General features: G+C 48.2%; 2 protein-coding genes across 5 annotated transcripts in view; both read left to right on the top strand.

The window, feature by feature from the left end:
• Nucleotides 1–6185, top strand: part of SECISBP2L (SECIS binding protein 2 like) — a 31702-nt gene extending 25517 nt beyond the window's left edge. The window contains exon 18 of one of the 2 annotated variants that reach the window (XM_075506090.1): nt 971–6185. In XM_075506090.1, coding sequence (XP_075362205.1) covers nt 971–1644 — 674 coding nt within the window. In that variant the 3' untranslated portion in view covers nt 1645–6185. The remainder of the gene's footprint in view (nt 1–970) is intronic. The other variant, XM_075506089.1, reaches the window with a different exon arrangement.
• Nucleotides 6186–13015: 6830 nt separating this feature from the next.
• Nucleotides 13016–27729, top strand: part of SHC4 (SHC adaptor protein 4) — a 36404-nt gene continuing 21690 nt past the window's right edge. Inside the window, exons 1-2 of one of the 3 annotated variants that reach the window (XM_075506088.1) lie at nt 13016–14609; nt 24167–24237. In XM_075506088.1, the coding sequence (XP_075362203.1) occupies nt 14031–14609; nt 24167–24237 (650 nt within the window). In that variant the 5' untranslated portion in view covers nt 13016–14030. The remainder of the gene's footprint in view (nt 14610–24166; nt 24238–27729) is intronic. The other 2 variants (XM_075506086.1, XM_075506087.1) reach the window with 2 other exon arrangements.

Here is a 27729-nt window from a genome sequence, read left to right as displayed (position 1 = left end):
GTAACTAGAAGCTGGAATTTTCCAAATGCTGCTTATTGTAAAATGTAGCTAAAAATACAACATTTCTTCATAATTTACAGTATTTTACAGTTTTCAGGGATAAGAGAAAATTGGTTAGTCTTCAGATAGTTTTGTAAGTCTTTTTTTTCCCCCTCCCCAAACTATATCAAAAATAATTTTAATTTCTAATCCTCAGAAGTGTTACAGTCACCTAACTCACATCAGTGGAGGTGGCTTATCCAGTTTCATTGAACTGGTATAGAACTGGTACCAAACACAGAATTGATTATACGATTGAGGAAGAACTATTGCCAGAGGGTAGGAACTAAATTATTGAGCTCTCTGAAGATAGGACGTGTAGCTTAAATTTTGAAACTTGAGATGGCAATGAATGATTCTAGTGTGAGCAAAAGGCAAATTTATTTATCTGGTTGCTTAAGCCCAGATGATGGAGGAGATAAAAGGGAGAGTGCTTGTTTGAAGTCAAGACTTCTCTTTTTTAGTCTTACGGTGAATTAGAAAGAATACTATCTTGTTTTTAGTTAATTCTTTTGTGGTGTCTCAAACTTATTTGTTAAACATTTTTTCGAAAAATCCTTAAACAGATGACTTAACACTGTGGCAATTTTATGCTTTTAATTTGTACTTGAGAGGAACCTCTTTGACTAAACTCACTGTTACATTTGGTGCTTCCACAGTTTACACAGGATGCTAAGTGCACAAACTTTCAACTTGGTAATGTCTGGTTTAGGATGCTGTAAAAACCCGAAGTTATTCACAGCTCTTTCTGTTGTCTCTCCCTTTCCCTTCTTTCCCCTTTTTTGTAATTGACATTTTTCTAGCAAGCATAGAATAATATTAAAATTATTAGCTTCTATTGCTAGTTAAACAGTTCTGGGATGTTCAGGAGAAATATTTTTATATAGAAAGAACCAATGTTTCCTACTTAAACTTCTTTTGAAACTTGTAGAAACAAACTGGAGAAATATGGTGGAAACATCTGATGGGTTAGAAACCTCTGAAAATGAGAGAGAATCCTCATGTAAGACTGCGGTACCGGAAAAAGCTGGTAATGGTCAAATTGAAAAAGTCACTCTTAATAAACAACCACCTCTGGCTACAACTGGCACTACCTCAACAACAAATCATGGAAAATCCACATCAGGTGACAAAGATGAGGTGAAACCAGATGACAATCTGGAATGGGCCTCACAGCAAAGTACAGAAACAGGATCACTGGATGGCAGCTGCCGAGATCTTTTGAATTCCTCCATGACCAGTACCACCAGTACTCTTGTACCAGGAATGCTAGAAGAGGAGGAGGAGGAGGAAGATGATGATGATGATGATTATGCCCATGAACCAATTTCTGTAGAGGTTCAGCTTAATAGCAGAATTGAATCTTGGGTTTCAGAGACCCAGAGAACTATGGAGACGCTTCAGCTTGGGAAGACCCTTAGTGGTGCCGAAGAAGACAATGCAGAACAAAGTGAAGAGGAAGAAATAGAGACTTCTGAGCAGGCTGATCCAGTCACTGATGGTGAGGAATGGACAAATGATAAGCACGCAAGTAACACTCAACATAAACCCACCATCTGCAGTTCTTTGAATAAAGAACACACAGATTCCATCTATATGCCGTGAAAATAAGCAGGAACTCAGGAACTTTTTAGAAACTATATTAAAACTAACTGTTGTAAAGGTTGCAGCCATTATTTCGTATGCTTCATCTCAACGTTTTGCACTGTTAAACATTTAATATGTATATTTAATTCACAACAATATTTTTGTAGCTGTCTGTTACTTTTTTGATTTAAAAACTAGCTTAGCTTTTAATCAGTATCTATTTCCCAGAATAGAAACTGTGTGGAAAATCTGTCAGTAAGTATTCATTTGATCCTTTGTAAAAGGAAACATCTTGTAACTAACCAGTTTTAAGGAAAAATCTTTTAAGATGCGACTGTTTAGCTCATTTTGAAACAGATAACCTACATTAAGACTGACAAATTACCAACACTTTACATTGGTGTTACGGTGTTATGCCAGGCATGTCAGTGTATTTGGCTGTGATTTTCTAGTTTATCTAGAAATAAAAGTAAAATTTTTGTTCTCCTTAAAGAAAAACTAGAAAACGCTATTTACAGCCTTAACAAAGAGTAAATAGTAGAGAAATCTGTGCGTGATTCTTATGCTAAGACAGATGCAGCTTTTTTAGTTGGTCTCAGTGAATGCATCGTTAAAAAGCTGCTGATAGTTGAGATGGTTACAATAAGCTAAAACAACTTTGATTCCAGAAAACTTTAAACCAGAAGGATATAATTAATGTTTTGGGGTTTCTTTACAAGGTGGAAATATTGCGTTTAAAAAAAAAAAAAGGAAAGAAAACAAATTCCCCATGCTCTCCACAGTTGCTGTCTGCCAAACCACACTAAGCGAATCATTAACCATAATCCCTATCCAGGGCTTTTAGTAAACTAATGACTTCCTCTTTCTCCTGTCACTTACCTCAGGAATGCTGTTTTGCATATTGGAATCTACATAACATTGCAAAAAGCAAGAATAATCCTTTAACAGCAAGTGTGAATGTTATGGTGGCTCAATGTATCTACATGTTTATCTGCATGCTTTGATCCTGGCCACCCTTGTGTTGAGTTCAGGATGGATCTTAACAATTCTTACTCAGAATGTGACCTCTTTTTGTCTGTTCTCACAGTTGTAGTAGTTTTAGGAGTTGACCTCTAGAGTAGAAAAGGAAGTAGTTATTCCAGGAAAGGAGGAAGTGCCCTGTAGTATGGGGAGGTATTTCAGTGGTTCAGAGGTAAAAGAAACAAAAATATGACCTCCCTGAAACATACGTTTTCCTAGAGAATTGTTCCATGTTTTGTTTGAATATTGAAGCAAAATCCATTAACTGATGATGAATTCATTTTAAATTGAAGATCAAGTATGTGTCTAAACCTTGCATGTAAGGAGTCTATTTTCCATCTTTGTCTTATATTGGCAAGGGATGTACTGAAACTGCCAGCTGCAGGAGCTTCACTACAAGAGTAGCCAAAGAGTAACTCACATGACTAACACTTTTATAGCAAACATATGTTTCTTTTAATTCCACTTCATTTTTCATTATCACTTGTATCAAAATGCATAAAAATCCTCTGGGTATGCTGAAAAACACAAGAAATGGATAGCTTCGTTAGGTGTTTAGTCCACACTTATTAATATGGGACCAATGCTTATAGTACTAGCAATGCTGGCATTTTAAGTTGCACTGGGAAAACAAGGTTCCAGGTTTAGAAATCATCTACCCCTGGGTTTTTTGGATGCTAATGAGAATAATAGAAACTGTGTGTATTATGTAAATAAAGCTTTGATAGGTATAGGCATAGCAAATGCTATGTAGATAAGCAGTATAGAGAGCTGCTAGGACTACTGGCTGTTCCGTCATGTTCTTAGTTCCTTAATGTAATCTTCCTTAGATGTTAGAACAGGCATTTTATAGGAAAACAAAGACTAAGGAATGATGCCTCCTGAATGTTAAACCTTTTACTGTATGTATGGCAGACTTCTACTGTCTGTATGTTTTGAAAGAGTTTTTGCTTTAGGAAATGATAAGTGTTTGAACTGCTGACAAGCAAAACTTGCCCTTGGATGTGTAAGCATGTCTCAACGCCAGCTGAGATCAGTGTATACACTGAGGGCAAAACTTCACCAGAATATCAAAAAACAAAGGTGTTTGTAATTTTTCCTTTTGCTTTTTCAGTGCCAGTGATTCAAATAACTTTTGATCTTGAAGTACTAACATCAAAGGCGCATCTTTTTATATGTCTTTTCTGAACTTGGACTGTCATTTTAAAACTTTCTGACATTTATATCAAAGAAGTCTTGTAATATTCAGCCCACTATTTAACTGCAATTTTGCTACAGGTTTAATAGAGTTCTTGAAGGTGATACAGCACTTCTAATATCTCTCAACTTGCCAGCAAATAAGGAACTAGTCTCTTTTTAAAATGTGGCAGATCACCCTTAGAGGAGCAAACTGAAACCGAGTAAAGGAAACTGGTTTTAGTGCTTCCGTTTTGATAAGCTGGGAATGAGCAATAACTGTGCGAATGAAATTGCAATTCCTTTGGGAGTAATCCATTTGCATCTAAAATTAGGGAAGTTCCTTGCCACTTGAAGCACTTGAGGAGAGTATCTCACTGTGGTAATTTTGATTCTATTATCACCAGAATTTAAAAAGAAAGCATACAAATGTTTTACAATACCATGATTTTTTTAAAAAAAAGTAGCTGAATTTCTATTTCAGTATAAAAGTATGCAGTTTATTATACAGGTTGTTACTGTCCCCAAGAAAAGGTGTTTCTGTAGTTATAGGTGTATAGATATTTTTGTTGTGAAAATGATTATTTGGAAAACAAATCTACTTTTCTTAAGATGTTCTTTATAGAAATGATTTCACCACTTAATTTATCTGGTAAAATCAAAAATAATGTATCTGTGGTAGGGGTAGGGATCTCTAAAACCAATAGAGGTGGCTATGTGTACAACCTATTTATATAAATACTTTAAGTATCTCTGTCAAAATAATAAAATATGGATTACAAGTATGTAAAAGGGAAAAATTCTGAAAAACTCTTGTCCTTAGTTGGACCAAGTAACAATGTCTGAGTAAGCTTAAGGACCTGATCCTGCTAACACACGCTTAAGAGCATTAGTTCCACTGGCTTAAATCGGTGGCCTGTTTATCTGCTTAAGTTGTGTGCAGGTAGTTGTAGGATTGGAGCTAAACAGTGACAGAGGGTATTGACCTGTGTTTTAAAAATTCATTATAGAAAATGTTCAGTAATGCACTTGGTGTTCTTCTGGTAAAGATAAGAGGTGTCTTTATGCTCATTTGGGTGGGTGGGAGCTTACACAGTGTGATTCTGTCCAGTTCTTTAACACAAGCTTAAATTTTAATAATGTTACTTTAAATATGTATGTAAAAAAGTATTATTGTTTGAAAAGCTGCTGTTTGCTGAAACTGTCATTAAGTATTTCCTGTGAAGTTGTGCCAACTAATGAAACTATTGAGTTGATTTCAATGTTAGCCATTTAAAAATTAGACATGACTATTTGTTAGCGAAACAAAAACCAGCCAGAAGCAAGCCATAGAAACAAGTAACGTGGGTTTTCTACCCGCCCTGCCACACACAAGGAAACGTGAGAATGTCTAACCCAAAATTTCCTCGCCAATGAATGGTAACACTGAAAGTAGAAACCCCGTTGGCACAGCCCACCTTCTAAATGTTCATATACTTTACTTTAAAATAGATTCTAATAAGGAAAGCTGTTTAATCTTTAATGTCTTAAAATTTATAGTAATATTTAGGTTAAAGCAGTAGAAAAATCATTATGAAATACAATATGAAGGGTTTTGTTCCATTTCTTTTTTGCTGTATGAAGGATAATTGTTCTGTCTACCGTACTTTTTGGAGTAATAACAGCTTTTTTGCACTATGTAAATACTAGTGGGGATTCTTCCATAACTAATAAAATGATTGTAGAAATTTACAGCTTTATTACAGTGATATGTTTGTTCACAACTACTTTATCCTGAGTTTATGTTTGCAAATGCTGCCCTGGCACCACAGGCGGTGGAAGAGGTCTGTTACACCGTACTTGGCCACAGGGTGGAGAAGCCATGTGGTGGCTCCTCGCCTCTGGCTGGTGGTACCCTGGGCCCCAGCTCAGGCGTCACAGCCGGCGCAGGGAGCCGAGCCCCTCCGCTCACTGAGGCTGAATGGTTCCTGGCAGAGAGGCTGAAGAGAAAAACAGAACTAGCTGAGGATTTCTCACATTATAGAGTCCGGGTCCATGTTGTCACATACCATCTCAATGATGACCAGAAAAATATTACATAGAAAAACCTACCATTCTTCAGAGACCTCGGGACTGAACTAGGTCCAGAACATTGAGTTGGAAATAACATTTACTTAAGAGCAAATGAGTAAGAATAACCACAGGCATCTCCAAAAACTAGGATTTCTTGCATGCTGCTAATGTATGAGAATTTAAGTTGACCTGCCTTTATTGTCATACTGGTGCATGAAGTCACCTTTGGAAAATAGCATGAAGTTCTCAGCATGTTGTCCCCTGTTCCCCAGTGACTCACTGGTAACTGCTCACGCTTCCGCGGCTCTAGTAACAGTGTCATTAACTGGTTTTGCAACTCCCACGTGTGAGAATATTTGTAGCAATTCAAAAAGGATACAGCTTCATCCCGTAATTTTGAATTTTCTATTTATGTGCCTGAACTTCATGTTTCAATTCTGCTATTGCAGTTGTCGTCTTGCTGAAAGTGCTTCTGTTATAAACCTTACTTTGTAGGTGCTAGTAACTTGCTGTCAAAATTACTCCTCACATCCAGGTTTTGCCTGTACCTTCTCAACCTGTTACAAATTTTGGAAAGTACAAACAAGTAGGTGGCACCGTGTGACTTGTGCTATGGAAGTTGCAAGAAAATTAATTACCCAACAGCCTTGCAAACTGAATTTTCCTCTCCATTTTGTCACCATTTTAAAAAACACTAACCAGTTTGTAGTTCCCTTGAGGAATTTCCTTGCCTCTGTTGAGAATTTTTGTAAATAACACCATAGGTGGCACTTGGTGTTTTGCATTGCTGCACACACAGCAGAAGAACCACAAGAAAAAAACTGCTCCTGCTATTGCTGCACTGGAGTTCCTACAAGCAGCACTAGCACTGCCTGCGCTCCGAGAGCGGCCTGAGCTCTTGGATACCAGGTGTATAGCGACAGGGCTGGGAGTTTATGAGCCTGCATGTCTGTAATGTGCAGAAAGACTCCAGTCAGTGAAACTGCACTATTTATGCAACAAAGATAGCTCTTTGGATTTGCTTTCAGATTTTTAGGATCACTGTGTATAAAAGTCAGATTTTTTTTTTTTAATAGACTTTGTAATGTTTTTGTTCAATACTGCTTAAAACAACCAACCAACCCACAACAAACCCTAAAGGAGATGATGCAGCTGAAGACTGTTTACCTTTTGGGGTCTTTTGTGAGTTAGTAAACAGTACAAAATGCAGGGAAACCTAAGCTGGAAGGTACTTTTTGGCAACAGCTACGTGCCCCTGGTACACTTGTAGCTGTTAAATTACAGTTTTCCACTGACGCTTGGTGAGCGCGCTCTTGCAAGGCGGATGTGTGTGGGTGTCCATCTGGATGCTATCTAAAACGCCTAGCTATCTCTCACGGTGTTGTTTTCCAAGGATATTGCTTTAATGAGTAAAGAGGAATTTAGTAATCATGTAACACTGATAACAGACTTGCTGTTGTATAAAGGGAAATGGGAGAGGAGGCACGGAGTACACTGCATTTCCTACAGTTATCTGTGTGGCAGCTCTGTTTGTGCTCGGGTTCCCCTGGAGACTGCGGAGGCTGCGGTAGCACCACGCATGCAGGCGGCAGTTCGGTCTCTATCTATAAGGAACACTAACGTGTGTCCACGCTAAAACAACTTTGTGTTTCTATAAGGCTCCATGCCTATATAGTAGGCTACTCATTCCTTGCAGAATTATAAAGCAACAGTAAGTATCATCACTCTGAACTTGTGGGGGTTCTGTACATTTTTCAAAAAAAGTTGCAGTAAAAGTTCTCCTGTTGGGTGGCATCTTTTAGGAAAAAAAACCTAACCATAAGTTATTTAGAGCATTAAACTCTTTATAATGCATTTAAAGTAAGGGAAGCATGTGTTTTCAGGGGGATTCTGCCCCTGAGAGTATTGTTTCAAACTCTTGGGGATTTTCCAGCTGCAGTTGAGAAGGTAAGTGCCCCTTCTGCCATCAACTGTCTTGAGTAGTAGGTGAGCACCGGAGAGGTGAGGATGCTTGGCAAAAAAAGCTGTGGGTAGCAAGAACTGGAAGAAGCTCTTGCAAAACCTTCCTTATGGAAGAGTGTTGATTGTAGAGGAAGAGAGTAAATGAACAAAAATAAAGCAATCACAAATGCCCCAATGTCATGCCTTCCTTTCTGAGTTACTACAGCCAAGTTAAAGGCAATCATCTAAGGATGGAAGCGGGAGATGCTGAGGGTACATCCTTCAGTGTTTCCTTGGATCTCTGCACAGCTGAGGAGGCACTGGGAGAAGTGCAACTGTGTTGCAGGATTTATTCTTTTCAAATACATGCTAGTGGATTGCCCTACAAAAGTACAGCTTGAAGCTGAATTGCAGGAAAGGATGTTCCCTGCTGTTACCGTGTGGGTACCAAGCCCTGCGATACCACTAAAGCATGACTGCTTCCAACTTCCTTTCCCGCTGACTCTAGTTTTGTGGTGCTGTTGCTGAAGCTTGATTCATGTGGTGGGCAATTCTGCAGAGATGAAGCTTTAGGCTACTTTAGGCTGAAATCTGTCTTTGTATCCCTCCTGCTGCGGGGCTGCGCTCAAAGCCCCAGCCAGGCACTAGATGCTTAATCTGCTGTTGCTTTCAGCGCTTTGTGGGGCAACAGACATCAGATGATGCTGGGTTTTGCTCGTGGCCACTCAGCCTCCTTGCAAGCAGTGCTGAGGCAGGCCAGCAAGTGCTACTGAATGTATCTTCGGGCTCTTAGGAAGCAGATCTCCTTTCAGAAAGCAGTAGTTAGGGCACTATGTTTTCTGATGGCTTGCTGCAGCTCTGACTAGCTCTGATGTGTTTGATACGTCCTTGTCAAGCCTGCAGAGGCTGGCATCATCCCCCTCACAGAAGGGATGGCTGTGGCACAGGTCCCCTACGCTGTGCTCTCCCCTGGTGTTCAGCTCTCAGCTCCTCGTAAGAGCTGTCTGGGGCACGTGCCTGGGGCACGTGGGGTTTATCTTTGATGACTGCTTTCGCTCAAGAGCTGCAAGGACTGGCTTTGTGCTGGCTGTTGAGCAAGCTTTGGGCTCTGAATTTCACAGGAGTCTCCAGCTCGTTGCTCTGTCCCGGTGCTATGGGGCTGTCCTCGTGGAAAAGGCAAAGCCCAGCAGCGTTTGAAGGAGGAGGTGGTGGTGTTGCCAGGCAAAGAGGAAGTGAAAAGGAAGGGCATGAAGCACATCCAGCTAAGCCCTGTTGTACGCTGTGCTGGGTCTTTCCACTCGCCCGCTCAGCTGCAAGGATGCGTCCTATGCCCAGGCGGAGCAGCACTTTTGCTGTCTTACCCCAGTGTGGTTCTGCTGTCTTGTAGCTGCAGTTTTGCGCAAAGTAACGTTGCTGTGAATAGTTAAACTAGGCCGAGCAAAACACAGCGTGGGGCCTGAGAAGGAAAATTGCAACTTGTCTGTAAGTCACCCTAGGACATGTTTTCTAGGATTAGCGCTGTTGGATCCTTCAGAGCTAGAACAGGAGAAAAGCAGTGATAGTCTAATCACTGACTTTTGTATCCAAGGACATGGCAGCAGCTGTGCTTCTGTCCTCCTCAAACCCATTAGCTCTTAGCTCTATGTCTTCAGCCCCTGCAAACCCTCTCTGACTCTCCTTAAAAGTAGGAGGTGGGCTGCAGTTGCCAAATATGCCTGGTTTTAACTCATTCAGAACAAGGAAAAGGTATCCATAGGAGATGAAACAGTGAGAGTGATTCAATATGTGGGAAAATGGAGATAAAACAGTGAGAGTGATTCAATATGTGGGAAAATAAATTTCTCTCAATTGAAATGAAACAGTGACTGTGCAGGACTTTCACTAGTGCAAATAAGCACGCTCCAGGGCTTCCCAAAGGTACCTGCCCACCTGCTGGTTACAGGGTTTTCCTGCCATTCACTTTGCTGATTTCTGCCAGCGTCAGCCAGGCATGTCAATGAGGAAGGCAGGCGGATCAGCTCAGTGCACCTTAGCATGAATTAACTCTGCTGTTGCTATTTATACAGGAAAAAAACCACCCCCGTTTACTCTGTGTTCTAACAGAAACGCGGAGCTCTGTCATGCTGGTTGCAAGAAGCACATAACAGCTTCCTCCGGGCTCCTGCAAGAGTGCAACTGCGTTTCGGGTGTGCTCTGTGGGTGGGCGACAGCTTCGCTCCGTGCGGTGCCCACACGCACTCCCGGGGCGAGACTGCTGAGCTGGCTGCTCTCTTCTAAATTGGTCCCCAGTTCACCTTGAGCTCTCCTGTCACCAGCGAGCACCACATGCACGCGTTCCGGCATCTGCCATCCCTGGCCCCCGCGCTGCAAGGGGAGGGTGGTGCAGCGGCGTTAACTGCCTGCTAGAGCTGTGATCCCACAGCCCCAAATCTGAAATGGTGTCACTTCCCAAGGGTGCCTGGGGGCTCCTGGGGCTCCAGGCTAGCACTGTTCCTTCCTGCTGCAAAGGCTCCCTGCGGTGATGCTGGAGATGTGGCTGCTGCTAGCTCGCCTCCTTCTCTGCAGCTCTTAGAGGTGGCTGTAGCTGGTTAACTGCTTGCTCCCGCTCCTATGTAATGGTCCTGTCCCATCAATGTGGTTACACCTGCTAAAGCTCCCGTCCCCTGTGACAATACGTGACTGGGGGCTGCTCACATCAGTTTTTCACGCAGCATGTTTGAGGCCGAGAGACTGTTTGGGGCTGTAAACAGGGTGTGATGAAGGGTTTGGGTGTGATGGGGCTGGTAATGGAGTAACTGAGGGAGGTTTCAGTTCATAACTGTGCACCAGAAGGGCATTCCCACGTAACCTGAGAAAATACGCATGGCGCAGACCTTCGGCAACATGCACCATTGCATGTCAGCAGCCACGCAAGGGGCAAAATGCCCTTTTCCTGTGTCTTCCCTGGGCCGTGCAGGGCAGCGGCGGGTGGGTGGGCAGCAAGCTGGGGCAGGTCCCCAGGCCCTGAGCACTGCAGGCAAGAGGGAACTCGAGCCGTAATCAAGAAACACAGACTCCTTTTAGAGGAGTTGCATACAAGACTGTAGGCTCAGTTTCGCCAGTGCTTAAAGGAGCTTTGTTCTCTGTGCTGGTTAGAGGCTGATTTCCCAGTATCTTAAACAGAAATCTTGTTTTTAGCCTTGAGAAAAAAGCTTTTTCATTTACAAAGGCACAGCATTTTTCTTTTTCCCTCCTCCCCCTCCCCGCAATGGCTATTATTCCTTGGACAATGCTGCTCTTTGCTCGGTTCTGCTCTCAAGCTTGATTTCTTGATCATCGCTGCTGAAAACAGAGCTTGTCACAATTGCATTTTTCTCTGGAATTTGCTGTAAAACACCAGCTATTCTTCACCACCCACACCATAATCGCACTCACTGGTGCCTGTGAGCCGAGAAGTGCCGGTTAATGTACCGGCCTCCCTTGCCTCTATGGGGAAGCCCACCCAGCACCTGGGGAGGGTGACGACGCTTTGGCCATGGGGCAGCAGGTGCTGCTGCCAAGCAGGGCTCGAGAAACAGCTCCTGGGTGATTAGTGAAGGACAGGCTGTTGCATTATTGTATCTTTTTATTGAAAATGTCCCCTTTCACCACAGGGGTTTAAAGCCAGTCCTTTTACCCCTTTTTACCTCCAGGCTGTTAGCTGCAGTAGGACACCATGGGGATTGCATCTCCTGCAGGGCCAGCAGGGCCCCCGCCTGCCACTTTTCTCTCTCACACAGGCAAGGAAGGCTCAAATTGCTGCCTGGGGAAATGGGTTTAAAACCTCCTGGAGCACCTGGTGAGAGGGCTCAGATGAGGACCAGCACGGGCCAGAGGCAGCCCACGGCCATGAACCTGAGCCAAGGCATGGGGGAGCATCCTGGTCACCAAGCTACCCTTTCCTGGTGCCATCATCTATGTCGAGGGGCTGCTTTGAGGCAGGAAGACCCTCGCTGTGTGCTTGGAAGAGGTGGGAAGGATGGTAAGGCTGATCTCGCAGGAAGAGGGAATTTGGTTTGTCTGGTTGCATGTTTTTCATGACAGTAAAGAGAAATCTGGGAGGTCCTCCAAGAGAGGAACCTGGGGCATCAGCATCTCCCTGATCACTGGTCCTCGCTGTCCCCTCTATGGTGAGCACAGCCGCACCCCGCTCCAGTCCCTCCTCCTCACCAGTGAGGGCACCATGGCCTGTCCATCCTGGCAGTTTCTTCCAGCCACGTTGATGTCGTGTGCTATCGCGGCATCAAAACAAAAGAGTTAAGAAAGGAAAATGTTCATGCTGAGAGAGTTTCTGTGCTTTATGTACAATCAATAGTGTTGCTAATCGCTTCTGAACATTTTCTATCCTTTTGTGCTCAAAGCCATCATCAAAGCTTCATGAGAAATTAGTCACTCTTTGTAACTTGCGACTCGTCCAGGTTTTGCCTTTGGGTTTCATTTCGTGAGCAGTCTGAGCCAGCCTCCCAAAAAGGGTTGATTCAAAAGCAGCCGCTTCCTCTTTGGACCATGTTTCACTAGCAGAGTCTGGACCAGGGGTTTTCCCTACTTTATTGTAGTTAACTATTGCATTTTTTAGGATTAATACCACCTTTCATACAAGAAAAAAAAAATGCAATGGCTGTGTTGAGCTCTCTCTGCCTCTCAAGCTCTCTGCCCATGATTTCCTCCTGTCACAGGCAGGGCAGTGGGCAGCACGGCCTCTCCTCATCCACCAGCAGCTCATTTACAGCAGTAAACGCGAGGAGAGAATGAGGCCAGTGAGCACAAGGAAGGTGAGCTCAATATCGAAAAGCTAGCGAGAAAAAAGACCTCAGCTAACAGAGGGAACCGAGGCCGCTGTGCCCGTTTTCCCGTTCTGGCCTGACCCCCGTGGTGCTGCCTGGGCCGTCGAAACCCCACACGAGCCGGGGTAACCCGTGCCGAGGGCCCAGATATTTTCAGTGAGTAAAATAAACCCGGCTCGCCTCTTTCGCTGCCTGAGGTACATGCAGCGGCGGAGACGGGCTTTCCCCACCGGGGCTGGTGGCTGGAGCTGCGCTGCAGGGAGGCCGCCGGGACAAGCCTGTTCTTCCCTCGGTGCCGGCGGGCACCCGGGGGCACCGCAGCCCCGTCTCCGCCTGAAGCCCAGCCCTCGCCTCTGCCCGTGCCGCCGGCGAAGGACGAAGGGCCGGGCCGGGCCCTGCCGCAGAAAGGGGCTTTTGAGGGAGTTTCGGCACCCCCGGCGGGTCCCGCCCGCCCCCGCGCCCCTTCTTTCTCTCCCCCCCCCCCGCCCCGCTCCCCGCGCGCTGAGGGCGCGTGAGCCGGCGGCGGGCGGCGATTGGCTGCGAGGCGCACCCCGGGGGCCGCCGGGCCGCGGCCGCCCGCCGAGCGCCATTCACGGCGCTGCCCGCCTGCACGCGCCCAGCCTCATTCACAAAAACTTCATTCATAAAAGCGGCGGCGGCGGCGGCCGCGGCCGGGGCTGCGGCGGGGCCCGGCGCGGCGGGGGCGGCTCGGGCGCTGCGGAGCTGCTGCCCCGCGGCTCTGCGGGAAACAGCGCCCGAGGCGCAGGAATATTCCGTTGTGTCTGGATTATGGTGCTGAAGGACTTTCCGGCAAGAATTAGCGAGACTGCCGCCAGAGCTGCCGGCGCTGTGCGGTGCTTTTCTTAAAATCCCGGGCTCGTGCCTGAGCGCGGGGCAGGAGCGTTGCAGCGCGGGGATGCTCTACTCCTTCGGGGCAGCCGACGATGGAAATGCAGGGAGCTGGGCGCCTTACGGGGTTCACGCCGGTCTGAAAACGTGTTTCAGCGTGTAGCTCTCTTGCTCTGCTTTGTGTGGAACGTGCTTGAGCTTTCGCTGCAGCCAGGACGCCGCGGTTAACGATGCTACAACTGTGAGTCCTCAGAGCTAGGGGCGATTTAGTGCCTGGCTTGAGGCAGGAACGAAGGCAGGTTTGGATAGCGGCTCTTCAGCTTAAGCTGCTCTACCACCGGTGAGCGTTCCTGTATGCTGCTTTTATTACTGCTTACAAAATACCGGATGTCCATGCCGTTTTAAGCCTCGTCCATTGAGGAAGATAAACCACTCGAGAGGGAGTCAGCAAAAATATCCAATAGGTTTCTGTTTTTAAAATTGTTTGACTTGCTTGATTTCCATATAATTTATCTACAAGAGCCAATTTATGCAAGAGTATCCAGTTACAGAACTGCCAAGGCTATGAGAGAACGCAGCCAGCAGAGCCTCGGTGGACACGTCCTGTATGTAGGGTTATTCAGACATCCAGGAATGCTGCACAGGGCTAAGTACAGCCGATTCAGGAATGATTCGATAACATCCCTAGATGAAGGTACGCAAAATACGTCTTTAAACATCAAAGGTTCTTCCTCCTCTTCCCATTCTTCAACACCTAATTTACTGACGGAAGATGTCTCCTTGGGGCCACAGGACACCTGTACCACCCTGTGCACGCTGATCCCCCGGATGGCTAACATCAAACTTGCCAACCCCTCAAATCTGCCGGGGCTGAAAAGCTTCTGCCTGGGAATGAAAGAGGTGCCAAGAATTAAACTCACGGAGTGCGTTACTATCCCGAGCAGCCCAACCTCGCCTGAGATCAGCTGCCTCTCGGCCTCTTATCCACAGCCCGACCTGGACAAGCTGGCCCTAACCCCAAAGCCGGCGGGTGACTGCGCCGTGCAGGGAGCTGAGGAGGCCGCTCCCGCGGGCAGGCAGGACAGGAGCCTCGCGCAGAGTGATGAAAACGTGGGGGAGCAGGGAACGACCTACAGCGTGCGGGTGAGTACTTCTTACAGGGTTTCCATTCTCTGACAAAGCCTCCGTGCAGGTGGCTGCAGGGTCATCTCTGTGTTCCCACTTCTGGAGCTAGTGCCCCAAACCACTGACTTCTCCCGTATATTTCCTGTCTCCTGATGTACCTAGGGCTGTGGTGTCGAACTGAGGGAGTTAAAAGGATCACAGCTGCTCCCAGAGGTAACACAACATCCATTTCCAAAAGGCTATCTTTAGACTCTCTGAGGAGTGCAGCTGAGCTGCAATTCAAACAGGGGTTGCTCTGGCCTGAAATGCACGTGGGAGGGAGAAGGAGGCCCACGAAGAGGCCTTCCCATCCCTCGCAGAGCAGCTCCCAGGCACTGGGTGCATGCTGGCCCACGCTGCTGACATGTTTGTCACGGAGGGCGTGGGAGAGCTGCTGGGACTGCTGCTGCTGCCCAGAGCATGTCTCTCCTGTGCCTCCTGCCCTGGGAGGTGAGCAGGCAGGATGCAAAAGCCGCCATTCTCCTTTGATGCTATAGGGCTGTGTCTGATTTTCTTGGTAATGATGGTGTACAGAAAGCCCTGCCTATTTCTTCAGAAGACACCCCGAAATAGTCTTTCTGGGTATTTTCATGTTGTGGACTGCAGTTGGTGGGTATCATCTTCCAATTAGCAGGCAGTGGCTAAGAGGAGACCATGCCTCCTGGGCTTGGTGCTTTTGCTCCTTCCACCCCTGCCACACCTGGGAGCTTTCTAATTTTCTTTTCCTCTCTGGACTTTATATTTCTGTGGCCAGACCTCACCATTTGCTAGCTGTTGCTTCCTTCTCTACGCTCTGAACCTCTGGCCCTGCACATTTTAGTGCTTACGCTTCATCTGTCAAAAGTATTCCTGGGCAAAAACTGCCTGCTGCTTGCATGGTGGGAGCCAGTGCCGACCATGGGGAAATGGCAGAGAAAGCGGTCTAAACCTGCTTCAGAAACACTCGTGTCATGGCTGGGCTGGCCAAGGGCTCCTGTAGCTCTTGCAGACCTCATGCCTGTCCCTGACGTGCAAGGGGGACCGCAGGAGCAAGCTGTACAAGGGGTTATTAACCAGCATCTATTCCTCCCGGTGGGCTGCAGGCAGGGTGCTGAGAGTGTGTGTGTGTGTGTGTGTAAGCTCTCAGTTTGGTGTACAGAAGGTATCAAAATGTGCCACAAGGAGTAAAAAAGCCATAAGCCATGCAAAATTTGTGTACCCTGTGTGATGTTTCGCAAGGGGAAATAGCCATGTTCACCTTTCTCCAAGCAGGAATGAGACGCCTGCCTGGTGTCCAGCAGCGGTGGCACAGCTGGTTTGATGGGATGTTGGCTGAAAGGTGACAGTGTCCCAGCACGGCACCAGCTGCTGTGAGCAAAGCCGCAGGAGGCCCTGGGACATTCACCCGAGGTGCAGCAGGTGGAGGGAGGGGATGCGCTATTTCATTGCGCTGATATGTGTCCTTTTACGTTTACTTTTTGTTACATTCTAGTACTAATGTGAGCAGTTAAGGTTTTGACACCAGCAAGCTGCTAAAAATAGATGAATGAGCAGTGACAGTGCAAGGGCCACTGCAGCTCCAGGTGCTACGCGTTCAGCCAGCCCGCAGAAAGGCCTGCGCTGATGGATGGTGTCGCGATGCCCAGCGCCCGCTACGCCGGATCTGCCTCGTGCTGCCGTTTGAGCAGCACCTGATACAGCAGAGCTCGTGATTAAGGCTTTGAGGTACCTATAGAGATTCAAATACTGAAATGCTAATGCCAGAGGCACACTTAAAGAATTCAGTTTCTGGCACAGGGAGGAGACAATGAAGCACGGGGGGAATTTCCCAGGTTTCTGTTGTGGCCCAGGGCCGAGAGCTGTCAGCCGCCAGGGAGCACATGAGCAAGAAAGGCAAAAGAAAGAGCAAAAAAAGAGAAAGCCTTCATGGTAAGGTCATGTGAAGCAGGGAAGGGCTCGTCCCCTCCTGCTGCTCCCCAGGTTGTATTTCCAGTATGGTTTTCTGCTCGCCTTTCTGCAAGTCAGGCCATTTCATGGGGAATCTCTCTGAAGGGGGGTTGCTGGCGGGAGCCTCCCAACGCAATGGGGAAATGTTGTTTCCCTGCATCTTTCCTGCATCATACCACTAATGTTGCTCCCACGGCTGTGGGTCTGCAGGAGCCAGCCGCAGGAGAGCTGCAAGAGCATTGCTGATGTGCGCCAAAATGTGTCCTGGCCAAACTCTTGGTGGTTTTTTCAACCAGACCCTTTAATAACAAGCAGGTCAGTAAATAAGCAGCCTGGGGGTTTTAGGGCCTCAGCATCAGAGCATGGGCAAGGAGCTCATTTCCCCAGGGACCACGAGGCTTCTCCGAGAGCTGGCGATGACGCCTCAGATGGTGTGGGAAGCAGCCAGGGGTGCAGGGCTGCAGTGCGGAGGTAGTGTGGGAATGGTCTCGCCTGGAGGCAAAGTGGGACCGGGAGGCTGAGGGGCCGGACAGCTGTGGGAGCTGGTCCCGATCCTTACCCAACCCTCCCAATCCTTACCCCCTTGCCCTGGCCCTCGCCCTCCCTCCTGTGACATTTGGAGACACCCGCTGTCCCCACGCAGCTTCTGGTGCCCTGTTAGGGTATGGGATCACTGAGATCTCCCCAGAGACCATTTGAGGAGGAAAGTCAGGTCTACGCTACAGGGACTGCTGCTGCCGGAGATCTTTGGCCTTAAAAGCTTAATTGGAGTCCGAAGGGGATTTGGTACTTACGTGGAGAGGATCTGCAGTTATTTTAGAAAGGCAATAATATGGTGAAGTAATGAAATGCCTTAGGGCAGAAGCTGTCCCCCACAGACTGGAGTGAGGCAGAAATTGTCTTTCTGGGGTTGGTTTAGGAAGAGGTGATGCCAGGACTCATCACGTCTCCCTGGGAGGCAGCTGTGGCTGAGCGTGGCTGGTGGTGAAAGGGCCATGTGTCACCTGGGCTCCGGCAAGGAAGCTGAGACCTGTAATAGCACCTCTTCCCCGAGATGCTCGTGCGAATAACAAAGAGCCCAAATATTCATATTTTAATAGGCGTCCAGACGGCTCTAATTCCTACACTGTTACCTTTCAAAACATACTTTGTACGCAATTTGCTGCAGGATTTACAAGACGGATATTTACCTTGTCCTTGTTCACGTTCTACCAGTTACATGCCTTCCCACAACGCCACCCACCTGGAGCTGAGCTTGTCTCTATACGGTGCCCCTAGCAGCCGCGGCACTCGTGTCTCCTGCTGCTGCTCCTTATGGCTGTGACGAGCCCAAGGAATATTCTAAGAGGCACTTGCTGTCCTTGCTCTTGCTTGTCAGGGAGTGCCAGCGACGTGGCTGCTCCTGAGCAGGAGGATGAGACCCGGCTCTCAGCACTATCCCACACCAGTGGCCCCTCTGAGACCAGTGAGAACCAGCAGGATGGTGTTACTGGACCTAACATGGAGTAAGGCTCTGTGGCTGAGCTTAAATCAATAATGCACGAGTCTTTGAGAGATGATGTTCAGATTAGCAAATAAATGTGCTATTTAACTAAAAATGGAAGGGAAATGCTATTGCCAGGTATTTTAAAGTATAATAATATTATAGTGAAATAATATCGTACAGGTTATTTGTAGCATCCTCTGTCATAAAGGATGGATATATTGGAGTTTTACCAATATATACGTTGATCCTCTGCTAGCAGTTTGGCATATATAGATATATTTAATCAGTTGCTAGTCTCTAGAGTAAAAGGAGCTTGACTACTGCTAATGCAGGAGTTCAGAATGATGTGAAGTATGCCCTGAAAGTGTGCATGTGGGCACCTGTCCCCTGCACAGTCCTGCTTTTGTCCGTGGAGGGTGCGACAGGTCAGCCTGGGGAACCTGCTTCCTGTCTCTGTGGGGGAGGACGGTTCAGGGCAGCCCCGTGCCATTCCCCAGAAGCCGCCAGCACCTCTCCCGTGCTCAGGGCAGGGAAGTAATTGAGGTGTTTCAGCTGCAGCCATTTCCCTGCTGTGCGGCACCCTGACACCGCACCTGGAGAGCTGCTCTGGCCTCGACACCCTGCGTCGCCTGTTGTAAATAAATAACTACAGGCGTAGGTGCAGCCAGGGCTCTTGCAGGAAGGAGATGGGCTCTGGTGATTCATGGCTTCAGAGCCACAGCTGTGAATCGTGAGCCGGGGCCTCGGGGCTGTAGGGTGCTGGGGTGGCCCTTGCTCTGCCGGGCTCGGGGGAATGGGGTATGTGGCAGCCCCGCAGCACCCACCGGTGCACGCCTCATCCCGTGGGGCTGCGCCTCTCCACAACCGGCACCACCTCCAAGGCCCACACTCTTCTCTGGGTAATTGCTTCTTAACAGAAACCCACATGTTTTTAGACCATTTGCTTTGTCACAGCCAGGAGCAGGGGGACAGGGCAGTTTTGAACCAATTCTGTTGGAGCCCTGGCCTCACTACAGTGCTGCAGAAAGTGGCTTTTCAGCACAAAACTGAAAAGAAAAGGAAAATGTGTGTGTGTGGCTGTATATTTACAAACTTTTCCCTGGGTTTTTCTCAAAATTTATTTAAAAATTGAAAACGCATGAATGAAAGGGTCAAACTCTCCCAGGAAAATTTTAATTTAGCAACAGCCGTTCTTCATCACAAAAAGGCACAGCTTGCTGCCCCTTAGGGAAGAGGCCGTGCTGTGTGGGTAGGAGGAGCGGGACAGACCAAGGGCTTTCCTGTCTGTCTGCACCACTGCTGCTACCGGGAGGAAGATGAGAGCAGGGCAAGCCCATGAGGCGAGGTCCTCTGGCACTTGCCATCCCTAGAAAATAGCAGTGCAGGGGCTTAGGCTAGCACTGAAAAACCACTAGTGGTTTTTTTCGTGTGCTTAATGGTCTTTAACGGGCTTTTTTCTTCCATGAAGGTGTCCAGTCTGTTTTCCAGCCCGTTCTGCCTGGGTTTTGTGCTCTCTCACAGGTGCCGCAGGGGCACCCATGCCTGTGGTGGAGCATGGCTGCTGCCATGGGCTGCCTTTGCCTCTCCGCTCCCCTCGGGAGGGATGGGAGAGCAGGCTCTGCCGGCTTTGCTTTTGGCTCTGGAAGGGGTTGGTGTTTGCTGGAGGAAGCCGGCACGGGCTGAGGAACGAGCCAGTTGAATCTCCTGCAGGGTGCAAACCCAGGCCAAAGCTCTTCATTAGCAGCCTGACTGGTGGCTGCTAATGGTGTTCCACAGCACTGACCCCAGCCCAGTAAAATGCTGCTGTGTGTTGCAGGATGAGCAGCTGAGCTGACCGGCTGGTCGGCAGCGTAGTGCAGCCGGTGAGCTGACAGGAACACGGTGCCGCTGCCAGGGTAGCTGCCGCAGTCTCTGCTTTCCAGTGGACAAGTGGCTTTTCAGCCCCGAAGCCACCACAGGCAGCATCTAAGGAAAGGCTGAGAAAACTTCCCCACCAAAACTCCAGTGGTCTGTGCATTGCTCCTTCCCTGCATCCCTGGCCGGCTCCCGGCATTGTCTGTGGAGGGAGGCCAGCACTTCACCTTCCTGCCAGGGCAAAAGCGGGGGGATCTCAAATCAGGTGTTGCAACACGTGAGAGCGTGTCCCCGAGCCCGGCAGCCAGCCACAGGGAGGGCAGCACCGCAGCTGTTACAGGCAAAAGTCATTTTTCCTCGGTGTAAAAGGCAGAGACCTGTCTCCTTATAACTCCAGTGCCATCATCCTGCCACGTGCTGGTGGCTGCTGCCCAGTCTCCCTCCTGCCAGATCCATCAAAGCTAGAGGTGAGTTATTCAAGCAAACCAAAGCGAAACTCACCTGCTGCTCTGCAGCCGCCCGCCCCGCATGGCAGAGAGCTGCGGCCCCCCTGGGGCAGCACCCACCCTGGGCAGCCCTTGCCCACAAGGAAGGAGGGTGGTGGGAAGCTCAGAAATGGTTTTTCCCCCACTTCAAAAGCGCCTTGTTAAAGCAGTGCTGGGAAAAGAAATGCTTGCATGGGAGTCAGCTCCCCGCTGTGCTCAAGCGCACTGCTGCTTGTGGCGGGTTTCTGCCCAGGCGGCTGTATTATGTTTTTAGGGAATTTGAACCTAGTCTCACATATGTTTGGACAGAGGCTGTTTGGCGGCAGCATGTTACCTGACTGCCTCTGTGAGTAAATCCTCTCGCCTGGATTCTTTGTTAGTTGGCTGCGGGGTCTGTAGGAGCTGCTCTTGGCATTACGCATGAATTAATGCCTGTTAACTAACAGGTAAAATTGCAAGGATGCAGCTGTATTGTTTAATTAGGAGCTCCGTGCGCTGCTCCCTGTATCGTTCCTGCGGGTGAATCACTGGCTGTCATTCAAGCTGGAGCTGGAGCCACTAACTGCATTATGGCAGGGAACGAAATGAGACGTGGGTGTGTATTAGAGGGCGCCTGAAAAGCTTATTCAAATGGGCCCTGCCTAGTGCCCTCACATCTCCTCCCACACAGTCCCTCATCCTGTTTGCAGTCACCCTCCATCATCTCTTGTAAATAGATGTAAAAAGATGTGTGCATCTTCAGTCACTAGCCTTCTCTTCCCCCCACCTCCCTGCCATCCCCGTGGCGCGGGGAAACAGCAGCCAGCCCCACATCACCCTCCAGATTCAAACACTGAGAGATGGAGCAGCCCCCGGTGCTGATGCTCTCGCTGGCCTGTTGCAGGGAGATGGGGGGACAGTTTTGCGCATGTCACCATTAGGGGCCAGTGAATCTCTCCTTTCTGCTCCGCTCTGCTCCTGCTCACCCTGGCAGGAGCTCTCCATCCTGCTGCCTACAGATCAGTGGGTTCAGCCTCTGCTTTCACTGGCGATGTCAAGTCTTTAGCGCTTGGCTTGTTTCAGTGTTGGCATTTTATTTTTCTATAGGTAGCTGAATTCTGCAGTTATATCTGTGCTTGTTGCCCTGGGCTGGTTATAGTGCCCTTGTGCCTGCGTCCAGCTTCCCCCAGCTTCCTCTGGCAGCTCAGTGAAGCTCGGCGTGCTTCTCTTTGTGGGGCTTCGGAAGATGAACCCCCTTCCTGGGACACCACCTTTGAACCCTCGATATAAAAACACCCGGTGGATAGCTTGGGCTGGGGCAAGGGCCGTGCTCGGCTGCGGCTGCGGCTGCCTCTCCCGGGGTGCTGCAGGAGGGCACCTTTGGCTGCTGCCCTGCCGATGCTTTAGCTTAACCCTCCCTGCAGCAGGGAAGTGGGAGTTGGCCTCGGCCCTGCATCCCCAGAGGAGCCCATTAGCTTTTTGTGGGAGCTGCTGTTTGGGGTATACAGGATGGGGAGTAGGGGCACCACCTGAACTGGAGTCCAGGCGCAGAAGAAGTCTCCGAGACAGGTGATGCCCTTGTCTCCTGCCTTCTCCTTTCTCTCGTACACCAGTCATGCTGCTCGTCAGACTCAGCTATGGAGGGGTTAATCTTTTCCTTGTTTATTTGTTAATTACTTTTTCTTCCTCGGAGAGTGTCTTTTGTTTTCTTGAATAGGCTTCTGGTATCCCATTGTCCTTTATGTGCCCCATGGCTTCTCCCCAGCTCTGTGACCCCAACTTCCTCTGCCCCAGTCCCGTGGGGTCTCCCTGCCCAGGGCTCTGCTGGTTCTCTGTACCCTCCTACTGAGATGTGAGGGCTCAGCCATTACTAACTGCTGGTTTAGATAACCAACGGCAGCTAAAATAAATGAGGGATGCAATGAGGTGCCATGTTAATGCACTTCCCTACTCAGGCTTTTAAAGAAAAAAAAAAAAGATCTTTTGTGAATCATTGATAAGTTCAGCTTCACTCAGGGTCACTTATGCAAAAACCTAATATTGATTTTTCATCTTTGCTTAGAGTAGCTTCCCACGCATCTGTTCAGGATGCAGTGGGGACTCACTTATCAGCATATGACTCACCTACTCCTCTAAGTCTTTCTTTTTTCAAGGATAGAGGAGCCAACCAGTTCACAGGATGCTTGACCTTATGCTGTAGGATCAGAGGTCTCTGCTGTGCTACAAGCTGAGGCTCTAGACATATTTTCCACATTTGCTTTGTTCCCGTTAAGAAGGAATATCTTTAACAAGTAAGATAGCTCTCAGAGTCCTTTACAAAGTCATTAAATGTTCATTAGGGAAGCAGTTCTGCTAACCCTTCAGATTCTTATTGATGTCCTTCCAGGGCTCTGACCTAATTCTGGAGTTCTCCCAAGGGTTACATTGCTATCTGGAAAGAAACCAAAATAGGGATAATACAATTGTTGAGGAATCCCTGCTTGACTGCACACATACGTTCTCTTTTTAACACACACATTCATTTCTGAAAGTCTCCAAAGCTGAATCAGATACCTAAATCCAACCCCGTCTGAATGGCCGAGCAGAAAAATTGATTCACAAGCAAAGTGAAGCAGAGGAGGTAAATACAGTACATTTCTCTGGACAGAGAATGCTTCCTCCGTCCATTCAGAACAAGAGGACAGAGCATGCACGTCCCTGCCTGGGATTTCCAGGCTGCCTGCTGTATCCCAGAAGCTTTGCCTTTCTGCAGGAGAGGTCTGCGCAGGCAGGCTGTCACTGCGGCCCACGGGCACTGCATGAGCACTGCAGGATGCTCCCGAAAGCCTTTTTCCCTCCAGGAGAATTCATTGTGGAAGAGGGGATGCAAACTGAGAGACTCAGACCTATGCCAACCTTGTGAAATGGAGATGTCAGAGTCCTTCAACAGCAGAGAGATGGATATCAACGGACATGCTGAAAGAATTAGTAAGATATGTTTTGGGAGAGGTAAACTCAGTGGATAGACTTAGCCTAGCACACTTCATTGAGATGAAAAAGTTCCATAGGTTTGTACGTAACATCAAAGGAGTCTATGGGCTGACACGCCATCGCATTCTTGATGCTTCTGAAAAGTAGTCCTATGCAAATCCCAAATGAGTATAGAAAAAGCCCCCAGCTCTGCCCCATACAATAGAAGCGTGGGAGTCAGCCTCTAATTTAAAGCAGGTCAGTTCATAGTGCAGGCTTTTAAGAGCTGTTGCTATGAGCTGGAATTGCAACTCTACCTCCTTCATCTTCTGCAGAGGTTATTTGTCATCAGACGTGCAGCAGCATGGAGCCAGTGGTTTTCCTCATGCCTAGTAATGCCCCCCGCTCCTCTGAAGGGACGTTCAGCTCTTCTGCACGAAGGTTCTGCGTGCATCAGTCCCGTGGGGCTTCCGGAGCCCCTGTGCTCCCAGGGAATTTCCCTCCAACGTTCATGTGTTCCTCCCAGCTCAGTGCCGCAGGCTAATCAGTGAGAATAAGCAGAATCGGAAAAAAGGAATGATTGAATTTTGTGTCCCCAGAGTGCTTTACCTTTTTTTTGTGCTATGTTGTTGAAGCCACTGGTATCTTTATTGCTCTTCTCTACACTTTTCAGTAAAACAAGATCTATTTAGGAAGCAGCTTTAGGATGGCTGATTTGATTTTCCGTTTAGACTGTGGTGCTGCATATACTTAGTGGACGGAAATCACATTTGCTTCCTTCTGTGATCCTCCTCTTACCTGTGTGCTAGATATTAACAAAGTCCTCCTTTCCCTCTGTCTCTCTGTTTTCCCTATAGTACATGGGCTGTATTGAAGTGCTGCAGTCAATGAGGTCCCTGGACTTTGGCACGCGAACGCAAGTCACCAGGTAGGCGGTATCAAACTGAAGTTCAGCCCAAGAATTAAAAGCCTGAGCGCTAATTTCTGTATAAAGCCAAGGGTGCGTGCCAAGCTCTGAGACAATTTTGAATAGGAGTTTGCATGGGTTTTTTTTGTTTTTCCCAAGCGGTGATTTGAATTATTTGGTCATTACAATAGGCTGTTTGCACTGGAAAATGAATTGTTTCAGCCACAGACCCAATTTCTCTCCCAGTGCTCGTTCTGGATGCAGAGAGCCTCCCCCTGCAGTCGCGGCAGGGTACAGAGATGCCCAGCTAGCTGGGTGCGGGCAGCAGGCAGGGCACGCAGGCGGGCTCGGCGCTGCCTGCACAGCTCGGCGCTGCCTGCGCCGCTCACCCAAGACACGGGGTAAATCTGCTGGTGCTGCTGCGGCTGCGGGCGGCCGAAGTGGCGAGCCGGGATGCTCGCAGGCGCCTCTGCCACGCTGCTCCGCACCTGACGCAGAACGTGCCGTCGGTCCCTCCATCTAGCAAGGCCATCTAATGCACTTTTATCGGACGGGTGGCATCGCTTGGCCCCATCTGCGCCGAGGCCAGGCTCAGCTGGAAGCGGAGTCACAAGGAAAACGTGCTGACATACAGCCATTTCCAACTGTACTGCAGGCCTAAGCTTCCAGGCTGCAAATCAGAAAAAGATGGATGTTTCACTCTCAGATACAACGGAATGTGGTTTAAACGTGAAATATTTTCTGGTCTTTCAAAAAGCTTGCAACGTCTGTTGCAGGTTGCTGGGTGTAGATTATTAACATATGCACCTGTGGGGTTGTTGAAATGTCCTGTCGGGAACCGAAAAGCCCGGTTTTATTTTTACCTTTATTCTTGTAAGTCTGTCAGTGCAGGAGTGTTTGAGTTTTCAAAATAAGCACCCTCTTCCCAGCTCAGCCACCCGCCATCCTGGCACCTCCAAAGGCTTTTTGGAGGGGTGGGGGGGTGCAGGGTATTTTGGCCCGGCCTTAGACGTGTTCCCTCCTCCCCTCAGCTATTTTTCTGGCATGGTTCATGCTGAGGATGCCAGGCGTGTGGTTGAGGCTTCCTGCGCCTGCCCAACTCTTCCTTCTTGCTGGCGGATGATTTACAGATGCTTTTCCTCAAGTGTTCGTATCAAAGAAATCCTGGAGAGAGGAAAGGAACACGAAGAGATAAATGTTACGTTTCTACCTGTTGGCTCCAAGACTTATCAGCTAAAAGGAAGAAACGGAAAAACTTGAGTCCTTCACACTCAAGTATACCACACTCAAAAGCTGCCCGATTTTGTTTTATATTCAAAATCAGTGGTTGTTGACATTTACAATCAACATAAGCATGCACTCAGCCAGTTCCTCTCGGCCTAGTTGTTTACCGATCAGACAGAGGCATGCAGTACACTTAGCCCAAAGCAATCAGCCTGGCGCATTCGGACCAAGCCACTGTATTCTTCAACAGCCTCGGCCAAAGAGCGAGGTTCTCTCCCGTTTGCAAGACATGGAGTATGTGTGCTGCTACACTTACAAAACAGAGCTTTGGATGGTTTGTCTGGAAAATAATGACTAGGAATTACTGTGTCACAAGAGCTTGCCAACTTAAATTTGGCCCAAATAGTAAGGTTTTGTTAACCAGAGCTATGTGAAAATTTAACAATGGAAATATTTCCATCACCTAAAAAAAATGCCACTGCTGACCTTAACGGGCTCTTTTGTGCATGAGAAATTCAAAACTTAAACTGTTTGCAAACCGAATGCTGAAGTGCTGAGCTCATGCATGCAAACTTTAAAGTTCAATCGATTACAAGCTGACTGGAGTGAAGATAACATTGATTATTCCCCTATTGTTCTCCCGGGGGAGTAAGTTTATAGACGGCATGCACAATGCACCAACCAAGGAGTTATTGGAAATGATCCCGTTTTAATCATCTCTGTTACTTGTACTGGGGGTAAAAAATATTTTTACTCCGATTGCATTTCACTAAACAAAGAGGCATCTTCTGTTTTAAAGTGATGCAGAAAGGGTCTCTAATTATGTCTGCTCCCTGCCTTGCTTTATGTGTATTTGCATCCCGAGTCTCCCGATCTCTGTAATTAAAGATATGATTTACCTACCTCACATGGATGTTGGAAAGATCAACAAACTCGTGTTTGCCAAAGTGCTGTGAGGAGTCAAAAGAGATGAGCGTGGAGGATTTATTTTCTAGTTTCTTGCTGGACTGGCATTTTCAGTCACTTACCAGGCACAGGGTTGGGGAAGCAGAAAGTGGCCTCTCCAGTGCTATGAATGACCATGGGGTACAGAGGTGCCCTCTGGCCATCGGGCTGAATGACCACAGCGTGGCAAGGGAAGGGCCAGGCACTGGGCTGCCCTCGGCGGCTGTGCGGTGAGGAGGTTGGCAGAGCAGATTTCGCTGCAGCAGTTTTCCAGCTCCCCGCCGTTGCCCACCTGTGACCCAATTCACACGCTTTTAGGACGTCCCTCCCATTTTGCAGAAATTTGTGATCCGTGTAGATGACAAGAGTAACACCAAGAAATAACAATAAGTGTAACAGGTTCCCCTGCTTGAGATGCTTTGTATTTTTTGAATGGTCACCCATAAACGTGCTGTGCTTGCTCTTCTCAGTACAAGACGGGTTCGGGCTGTCGCCCTTGTGCTGTGGCAGGTCCTGCCTTTGCTGGATCCTGACATGCACTTCCCTTGTCCAGCCCTTTAGCTTTGTTCCTCTTACACGTCTCCCACTTCTGTTAAATCAAGCTTATTATTAGTCATTATATTTGGGCATTTATGCAAAAAGGGATTCTGTGTCTCAGATCAGGGCATTAACTTGCAAACTTGAAAACGGTCAAGCGGCGAAGGGCGTCTGAAACGCGCTGCTGGGGAAGGCCGGTGGAAGAAGGCTGACTTTGTTTGGAAGATTAATTTCAACTTTGTTGAGATGCACAATCCCTTTCTGTTAGATAGTGTAGGCAGAGCCCTAGATGCTTAAAAGCAAATCTTCAACAGCATGCTTACTTGCTTACATCAGCCCATCTCTCATCTTTTACTCTCATTTGGGGGAACAATAAACAAAGCGGCTCACTGTTACTGCCAGCGCAGCGCTCTCCCGCACGCTCTGGGAGCAGCGAGAAGGGGCATCTGCCGCGGGTTTCACTCCAGAGGTGCAGACCCAGAGAAAACCTGTAGACTGTACAGCTGAGCTGATCTAAAGGCGTATGGATGCCAAAACTGGGGCTGTCCTTGCCACTCCCTCCTGCCCCAGAGCTTGCCAAGCCCTCGCCAAGTGGCCGCAGCCCAGCCGGGTGGCTGGCTGCCCAGTGGGCAGAAGGAGCAGTGCCCTGCGGGGCTGGGGGCCTGCACCAGGCTTTTTGGGGAGCAATGAAAAACTCCCTGTGCCGCCAGCTCCCGCAGCACTCAGCCGCATAGGGGTTGTGCCACTGTCCCGCTTCAGTGTGTCCCAGCCCAGAAAGCGGAGAGCTGCCTACAGCAGTGTGTTCAG

This window comes from Mycteria americana, chromosome 6, assembly GCF_035582795.1.
Source record: "Mycteria americana isolate JAX WOST 10 ecotype Jacksonville Zoo and Gardens chromosome 6, USCA_MyAme_1.0, whole genome shotgun sequence".
Taxonomy (NCBI): domain Eukaryota; kingdom Metazoa; phylum Chordata; class Aves; order Ciconiiformes; family Ciconiidae; genus Mycteria; species Mycteria americana.
Note: the sequence above shows the minus strand (reverse complement) of the source record. Positions and strands in the feature narration are given on the sequence as shown.